Below are 9514 nucleotides of genomic sequence, written 5' to 3'. Positions count from 1 at the left end.
AAAAAAAAAAAAAAAAAAAAAATTAGCCAGACATGATGGCACGCACCTGTGGTCCCAGCTACTTCAGAAGCTGAGTTGGGAGGATCACTTGCCCAGAAGGTTAAGGCTGAAGTGAGTTGCGATAGCGCCACTGCACTCCAGCCTGGGTAACAAAGCAAGACCCTGTCTCAAGAAAGAAAGAGAGAGAGAGAGAGAGAGAGAGAGAGAAAATCTTGGGACCCCAAAATCACTAAGCCAAAGGGAAAAGTCAAGCTTGGAAATGCATCAGGCAAACCTGCCTCCCATTTTAGTCCTAAATAAGATAGCTACATAGATGTTTTTTTAAAAGCTACATACGTCCCTCACAACAGGCCAACAAGGAATTTCCCTAAAACAGTTCTGTTGAATTTTACCCTGGTAATGTAAATTGATAGCTTATCTTCACAGGTACAGGACAAAAAAGACAGAACTCAAAGTCATTCTGCTACTCACCTAAGACAAATGTTTATCTGATTGCTTCCTTTGTTTTTTTGTGTTTTGTTTTAAGATGGACTTTTGCTCTTTTGCCCAGGCTAGAGTGAAGTGGCACGATCTCGGCTCACTGCAGCCTCCGCCTCCCATCCCACCCCCACGCTGGGTTCAAGTGATTCTCCTGCCTTAGCCTCCTGAGTAGCTGGGATTATAGGCGCCTGCCACCATGCCCGGCTACTTTTTGTATTTTTAGTAGAGATGGGGTTTTGCCATGTTGGCCAGCCTGGTCTCAAACTCATGACCTCAGGTGATCCACTTGCCTCGGCCTCCCAAAGTGCTATGATTACAGCCGTGAGCCACCCCACCTGGCTGGATTGCTTCCTTTGTTTATGTAAAAATGCAAAAGTCACTGAATCAGACTAAGACATAAGTGACTATTTCTCTACCCCCTGCAACGTGTAAATTGTGTATTCAGCAAAAGGCTGATCAAAGACCTCAGAGAATGCAACCTTTTGTCTCTTACCTACCTATGACGCCTAGGCAGGCGTCGTCAGGACCTCCTGAGGCTATGTCACAGGTGTGTCCTTAACCTTGACAAAACAAACTTTCTAAATTAATTGAGACCTGTCTCAGATACTTTTGGGTTCACAACTGTTTACTTCCAGGCATATTCTTCTCTACCTCCAGGTATACAGGGGATTACACTTTCCCTGCCCTTTTTAGTTAGGCACAGCTATTTGACTAGTTTTGATAATGAAACATGAATAGAAGTAACATGTGAATATCTGAGCTATACCATTTCACTGCCAGTGGTAGACTCCCTAGTTCACTTCTTTCCCTGCCTTGGTGAACCCTAAGCGTCATCTTGTGATGTGGACATGATAAAATGGTGGAGTTTCCATCAGCCTGCTACCCTCCTACCTGCATATCCTGCCAACTAGCACACACAAAAAATAAATCTTTGTTGTTTTAAGCCTTTGGATTTTAGGGTTGGTTTCCAAAGCATAAGCTAGGTTATCCTGACTGCTGCAAGTTAATGTCATAAATGTAGACTATAATGATCCCAGAAGCAAACTATCTGCTCACATTGATGAGAAATACATAATTCTGAATGCCATGTCAAACTTTAAAAATTTAAACAGCAATACTTGATAATTGAAAAATAAAAATTGTATATATTTATCATGTACAACATGTTATTTTGAAATATGTATACATTGTGTAATGACTAACTGAATAGTAATATTTTCAAGAAAACTAATATAAACATTTAATTTTTAAATGTTATATTTCATGTATTTTTTATCACTGAAGTTTATTATATAATGGTGATATTCTGCTCCAGCCAAATATTGACTTTTAACATGCAGCTGCTTTGCATTCAGTCAATATATATATTCCGTGCCCCTCTAAAAATAATATATATACAAATGATATAAATTCAATCTTGGTTATGTGTCCTTTATTTAAAATACATACGTCACAGAAACCTGAAACAATTTGTAAATTAAATCACAAATTTATTCTATGGAAGAATACCTTGATCTTCTAGAATTCAGGCATTTTTTGCTGCCACCTTGCATCCTCTATCTTGTCTCGTCTGCTGCCACCAGCTGGCTTCCACTACTGCTAAATTTCAGCAACCAGCAGGATTCAATTCAGTGCTTTGTTTTGACTGCTGAGTCCCTGATGAAAACACCAAGTCAGTTGAATAACTAAATTTTTAGGCTGGAAACAGAAAAGCACAACCAATTCATTTCCTATGTACTTTGGGCTATCAGATAGCCACATGGTAGCTGGTACTTGTCCCAGTAAGTGGTCCAGACAAGGCTGCAGGCTAACAAAAGAGAAGACATTTCAGTTCTTAAGTTAATATTCTGCTCCCAGGGAAGAATATTGTTAAAAACTATAGAGTCATTGTATAAGAACAGACAAAGGTCAGATCAAACACAATAGTGTATCAATAGTCTCAGTATATGGCCAGGCATGATGGCTCACACCTGTAATCCCAGCACTTTGGGAGGCCAAGGCCGGCAGATCACCTGAGGCCAAGAGGTCGAGACCAGCCTGGCCAACATGGTGAAACCTCGTCTCTACTAAAATAACAAAATTAGCTGGGAGTACTGGTGGGCGCCCGTAATCCCAGCTACTCAGGAGGCTGAGGCAGGAGAATTGCTTGAGCCTGGGAGACGGAGGTTGCAGTGAGCCAAGATCATGCCACTGCACTCCAGCCTGGACGACAAGAGCGAGACTACGTCTCAAAAAAGAAAAAAAAAAAGTCTCAGTATAGTATTAAGCTTTTAATAACTTCAGGAGTATAAATTCTATGAACTTATACATCATTTGAAAGTAAAATTATTTAACTGTATTAACTATAAAATTATTTAACTGCCTATTTGGTTTGTGAATTTTTGAACAGTAAATGTGTTTTACTTTTTTGTTGCAGTCAATGTTTGCCATCTTCTGCTACAGAGACAGAAAAATTTAAAAATGTTCAAAATTCACAAAATAAAATAAGCATTTCAGAAATTTAAATAAACTTTCAAGTGACTTTTTGCAAGTTTGTAGCATTAATACTTCAGAAATTATTAAAGCTTAAAACAGCACTAAATCTTTTGGGATACTTGTATATGGAAAACTGTGGAGTAACAGGGTGGTTGAATACAAACTTTTATAATTTACACCCAGCTATGTCCAAAGAAAACTGAAATCATTTATAACAACACATATACACGCAAATAGGCAAAGATATGTAAAACAGTCATAAGCTGTCTTGAAGCTGGAGAAACATGTCCCTAAGTGAGTAAAACTTTAGGAAAAGCAGAGAGAATGAGGCAAATTAGTAGCAATATTTGTAATATAGGTTTCTGGTATTATTCTATATTTTCACTTGGAAGGGTGTTGAGGATACATTTTTATTTGGGATACTTGTTCTTGAGATAGTATTATGTCCTCAATATTTTGGTATTAGCATTATTATAGCTAATGATGCTTTTCCAGAAAACTGAAACAAATAACTTTTAAAGATGCACATTAATAGAATTTAAAAAAAAAAAAACCAATAAATAGTTTTCTTTCCTCTTAGAGATTATCTAGTTCAGTGGTTCTCAACCTTGGCTGTACAGTGCAATGACTTGAGGGGTTTAAAAAGTATAAATGCTTGGGTCCCACTGAGCATCTGATTTAATTGGTCGAGGATACAGAACGGGCATCGGGAATTTTAAAAGACCTTGGTGATCCTAAAGTGCAGGTAAGGCTGAGAACCTCTGCTCTAGTTCAATATATAATCAGGTATACATCAACATTAAAATGTGTAGGTGTTCAGAGTTCTGATTTTTAACCATAGCACCATCTCAAATATTATAATGGAAAAGTTTGAAAAAAGAGCCTAATTTAATCATCATGGATAAATTTCAAAAAGCATGTTGAACGAAACAAGCCAGACACAAAGATTACTTATTGCATTCTATTTACATAAAGTTAAAAATAATCAGAACAGGGGAGGGGGCTATTGACTAGGAAGAGACACAAGAAGGAAATTCCTCAGGGGGAGAGCGAAATTTTCTCTTATTTGATTAGGGGTCACGGAGATATAATATATCATGATTATATTTATATATATATATCAAAACTCACAGAAATGATGGACAATTGAGCTCTGTATGTATGATTTCATTATATGTAAATTTACAATTCAGTAAAAAGGATAATCTGCATAATTAAATCTGCATATGTATGACAGGGTCGGGTAGGGAGAGACGATTACTTCAGACGACCCCAAATCCTCATAGGTTAAAAGAAACAGCCAACTCCTTATCAGAACTGGCGAGAATGGAGAGCAGACAGCAGGGAGGGCCAAAGCCTAAGAAATCGCTACAAGACTAGACGCCGACTTCGAACTACTGCCAGGACGGCGGCGCCCGAGCGCCCACAAAAATAAGCCCCCGCGCCATTTCCGGTACTAGCAAATCCTCCTGTATGTCCTCACTGGAAGTGTCCGGTGGGAAACTGTGCCACCGCAGGCAAGGAGCCGGCAGTAGCTTGGTTCCTGAGCGGATGCTGGGACTGTAAGGCGCGCGCGGTCAGCTGTTTGCGGTGCAGGGAGGAGGACGCCGGGGCTCGCCTTTCCTCCTCTGCCGCCGCCGCCGCCGCCGCCATGATTCCGGTGTCGTTGGTGGTGGTGGTGGTGGGTGGCTGGACTGTCGTCTACCTGACCGACTTGGTGCTGAAGGTGAGGGCCTTGGGCCTAAGGTCCAAGCCCGCGGTGCCCATGGCCGAAGCGCAAGGCCTTCTTTTCTCTTCCCCTGCCTCGCGCCTCCCGGGCTGGACGGTGCCCACGTGCGACAGTCCGCGTGGTGGATCGGCCCGGTGGAGTAAAGCATTGCCGGCCGCGGGAGGGGTGTGGCGGCCTGCGCGGCTGCCACTGTCGCAGTGCGGGACAGTGCAGGCCCTTCAGCCTTCGGGTCCTGCCTGGGAGGCGCCAGTGGTGGGATCCGGAGGGCCGGGGCCCTGCCAGACCCAGCCGCTGCAGTGCAGCAGGGAGGAAAAGAAAACGTCTGCTTAGTAAAGACAGTGCTTTCCCTTATTGTTTTTAAGGTCAAGACGCTCTAGAGACTCAGATATTGGAATGAATCTAAATCAAGTCGTGATTTAGATCAGTAGTCTCAAATGTTTAAATGCATATGATCATCTGCTGTTACGGTCAAAATGCAGATTCCGATTCAGCAGGTCTGCGGCAAGGCCTAAAATTCTGCATTTCTAACCACTTCCCAAGTGCTGCTGATACTGCCAGATCACAGAGTGTACTTCAGAGTAGCACACTCAAATAGCAAGGATTTACATAACCAGTTTCTGACTACTTGAATTCTGACTTGCACCCTGCACCCCACTTCTTCACACTAACCAGATACCTGGGTGCACGGTCCATTTTCCAGTTATTTGAGAAGGGTAGCAAAAAATCAGGAAGAGTTGTCTGACCACATGCTTCAGGCAAGCTTTTGAAATTGAGTATTCCGGGGTAGGGGATGGGGGAGAGTAATTGTGTATGTGGAATAAGATCATATAAATTCTCAAATGTTTAATACAAATTCCAGTTATGAATAGCAAAACCTTCATGTTATGAATACCATTTAAAATAGAAAACCATAGTATTGCGTGTTTTAGCTTTAACAGTAAAATGAAATGAGACTTTTCCTTCTTTCTATCATTTAAACTTGTAAAGTGCAGGAGGTTATATAGCATAGTCCTTAGATCCAAGGCTGGGCTTCTAGCCAATGTGACCTTGGGAAAATTGCTATCTGTGCCTTGGTTTCTCGTCTTTAAATAGAGATAATAGTAAGGATCTCCTAAGATTATAGAGAGAATTACATTAGTGTATCCACATAAAGTCTCGCTCCTCAACTTGAGGTTCAAGGACCAGTAGCATTTGCATCATTTGGGAGCTTGTTAGAAATGCAGAATCCCAGGCCTCACCCCTGACCTAGGGAATCAGAATCTGCATCTTAGCAAGATCCCAGGTGACTCCTCTGCACCTGTTTGTGTTTGAAAAGCACTGATGTGGCCAGTCACAGTGGCTCACACCTGTAATCCCATCACTTTGAGGGAGGCTGAGGTGGGAGGATTGCCTGAGTCCAGGAGTTCAAGACCAGCCTGGGCAATATAGTGAGAGTTTATCTCTACAAAAAATTTAAAAGCTAGCCAACCATGGTGGTGCATGCCTGTAGTCCCAGCTACTCTGGAGGCTGAGGTAGGAGGATTGCTTGAGTCTGAGAGTCAGGGGTTACAGTGAACCAAGATCGTGCCACTGCACTTTGGCCTGGGTGACAGAGCAAGACCCTGTCTCAAAAAAAAGAAAAAGCACTGATTTAAAGTACTTGGCATAGTGGTTAACATGTCATAAGCCATACAGGCCACAGTGATTTTGTTGTTTGAAAAAGCCACATGAGCCAGGGATGGTGGTGCAGCCTGTAGTCCCAGCTACTTGGGAGGAAGAGGCGGGAGGATCGCTTGAGGCCAGGAGTTCCAGGCCAGCCTGAGCAACATAGTAAGACACACACACAAAGCCACATGATTTCTTCATGTTGCATATGTGGAAAAAAAAACCCAAGATGTCACTGGTTTCAGTGACAACCCCTAGCTCCTTAAGAGTGCACCATCCTCTGAGCAAAAGACCTAACACCCACTCAGAGTATCTGCATGGGAAATGGAGAGACCTCAACTTTTAGGAGCCTGCACCTTTAGTTTCTCTGCTTCCAGCTTGGTCTGCTGATCCATCCTCGGTTTTTCTAGGATTTCTGCATATACATCTGTTGGAGAAGTGTGTCACTCCTTTTCCAAGTCTTGGAAAACAAGCAGACTTAAAATTTAACTACCGGAAGACTGGGAGCAGATAACATTACAGATCCAAAGCAAACAGCTACCTATATTTAGACTATGGTCATTTTTTAAGACTATGATAGGGCTAAGATTTCCTTCTTGGACAGATAAGTTTCTCACATGGGTGGGCATCAATATGACAATACTTACTGCTGTACTTACTGTAACTGAGTCAGATATATAACACAGCCTTATGTCATCCAAAATCCTATATTAGTCAAGGACTTCAAACTTCCCTAAAGGTAAAACTCGTGTTGGGGCTGTGTATAAGCAGTATTCCCACAACCCCAGAGAATTTAAGGGACATTACTGAGCCCAAGATGGTTTTAGATAAGTTTTTTACTTTTTACATGATCAAGGTTGGCCTAACTTCTTAGGGTTGTTGCTCAGAAGAAGAAAGCAAGCCCTGATTGCTACTGTCCCTTCTCTTGGATTGGTTGGGTTTTTTTTTTTTTAATTATAACACAAGGCTTCTAGACCAGTGCTGTCCAATATGGCAGCTATTAGCTACATGTGGTTATTGAGCCTTTGATCAGAGCTAGTCCAAACTGAGATGTGCTGTAAGTATAAAGTTGATGTTGAAATTCAACGAATTAGTACCCCCCAAAAAGTAAAGTATCTCAACAATAGTATATGTTGATTACATGTTGAAATATCTTGGATTTTGGGGTAAAGGTATATGAAAATTAATATTTAAAATTTGGCTGTTAGAAAATGTAAAGTTATATATGTGGCTTACATTTGTTGCTCACATTATATTTCTATTGGACAACACTGTTCTAAGCAGGGGTCAGCAAACTTTTTGTAAAGGGCTTGGTAGTAAGTATTTTAGGCTTTTGGCCCACACAGGGTCTCTGTTGCATATTTTGGTTTTATTGTATTTTATAATCCCTTAAAATGTGAAAACTATTCTTAGCTCACAGTTGTGTGAAAACAGTCTGTAGTCTGGATTTGGCCTGCTGCCCATAGTTTACCAGACCCTAATCTCAGTAGACCAGTTAGGTCTGTGACCTTTAATATTGTGAAGAATAAACATAAAGCTTCAAGATTATAAACATTTGGGCAGTCAGCATCTTGATTTCCTCTAGAAAATACTTTGTGTTATTTTCTTACACATTATAAATTGTTCTTCAAAATTGAGTGATTAAGAACTTTTCTTTCTCTCTTAGTCATCTGTCTATTTTAAACATTCTTATGAAGACTGGCTGGAAAACAACGGATTGAGCATCTCCCCTTTCCACATAAGATGGCAAACTGCTATTTTCAATCGTGCCTTTTACAGTTGGGGACGGCGGAAAGCAAGGATGCTTTATCAATGGTATTCTTCATCTTCTTTTGTTTGGTTTAAGTTAATCATTAAGTGATCACTACAGACAGCTTGTTAAATTAACTATTTCCATCACTTTGCAGTTTTCTGAGTTTTAAAATATTGACAATATTAAAACTTTCTGGTTTTATATAACCTTATGGGATCGTATCATTGGGGCTTGCATACATTAAAAATCAAGGCATTTATGGCAATTTATGATTAGGGGCTTCATAATGATCTCTGGGACACCCAAGATACTGGCAGGTTCTGTAGATGAGCGAATGTGAGGGTCAGGGGTGGCATGGTCTAAATTTCTTTTGTTAAAATTTAGCCCCAAATGGATTAGAGGTAAATGTAAACAATCAGATCATCAGAGTTAGCAGAAAATGCAATAGCAGATCAAAGCATACAAAGTGGAAAAAAGGATATAATAAAGATAAGAACAGAAATCAGTGAAATAGAAAATACACAATAGAGAAAAGCAGCAAAGCCAAAAGTTGGTTCTTTGAAAATATTAATTGGGCCAGGTGCAGTGGCTCACACCTGTAATCCCAGCACTTTGGAAGGCCAAGGCAGGTGGATTGCTTGAGGCCAGGAGTTCAAGACCAGCCTGGCCAACATGGTGAAACCCTGTCTCTACTAAAAATACAAAAATTGCCGGGCATGGTGTCATACGTCTGTGGTCCCAGCTACTCGGGAGGCCAAGGCACAAGAATTGCTTGAACTCAGGAGGCAGAGGTTGGCAGAGAGCCAAGATCACACCACTGCACTGCAGCCTGTGTGACACAGCAAGACCCTGTCTTAAATAAATAAATAAATAAATAAATAGAAAATATTAATTGATAAATCCCTACCATGACTGATGAAGAAAAAAGAAACATAAGTAATTAAAAATGAGAATTGAGGCCAGGCACAGTGTCCCATGCTTCAGCCCAGGAGTTCGAGACCAGCCTGGGTAACATGGTGAAACCCCATCTCTACAAAAAAATATAAAACTTAGCCAGGCGTGGTGGCTTGGGTCTGTAGTCCCAGCTACTTGGGAGGCTGAGTTGGGAGGATCACCTGCGCCCTGGGAGGTCAAGGCTGCAATGAGCTGTGACCGTGCCACTGCACTCCAGCCTGGGTGACAGAGTGAGACCCTATCTCAAAAAGAAAAATTGGAATTGAAAAGAGGACATTACTACAGATTCTATAGACATTAAGAACATAGTAAGACTGCCGGGCGTGGTGGCTCACGCCTGTAATCCCAGCACTTTGGGAGGCCGAGGCAGGCGGATCACGAGGTCAGGAGATCGAGACCATCCTGGCTAACACGGTGAAACCCCGTCTCTACTACAAATACAAAAAAATGAGCTGGGCATGGTGGCGGGCGCCTCTAGT

At 41.5% G+C, this 9514-nt stretch overlaps 1 protein-coding gene across 1 annotated transcript in view; it reads left to right on the top strand.

The window, feature by feature from the left end:
- The first annotated feature begins 4600 nt into the window (after positions 1–4600).
- The window catches only part of MBTPS2 (membrane bound transcription factor peptidase, site 2), a 43169-nt gene continuing 38255 nt past the window's right edge, over positions 4601–9514 (top strand). Inside the window, 2 exon segments of the mRNA XM_017876631.1 lie at positions 4601–4681; positions 7995–8143. Coding sequence (XP_017732120.1) covers positions 4607–4681; positions 7995–8143 — 224 coding nt within the window. The 5' untranslated portion in view covers positions 4601–4606.

The sequence above is a fragment of the Rhinopithecus bieti genome, unplaced genomic scaffold (assembly GCF_001698545.2).
Source record: "Rhinopithecus bieti isolate Rb0 unplaced genomic scaffold, ASM169854v2 scaffold_58, whole genome shotgun sequence".
NCBI classification, from domain to species: domain Eukaryota; kingdom Metazoa; phylum Chordata; class Mammalia; order Primates; family Cercopithecidae; genus Rhinopithecus; species Rhinopithecus bieti.
This window is presented reverse-complemented; position numbering and strand designations above follow the sequence as displayed.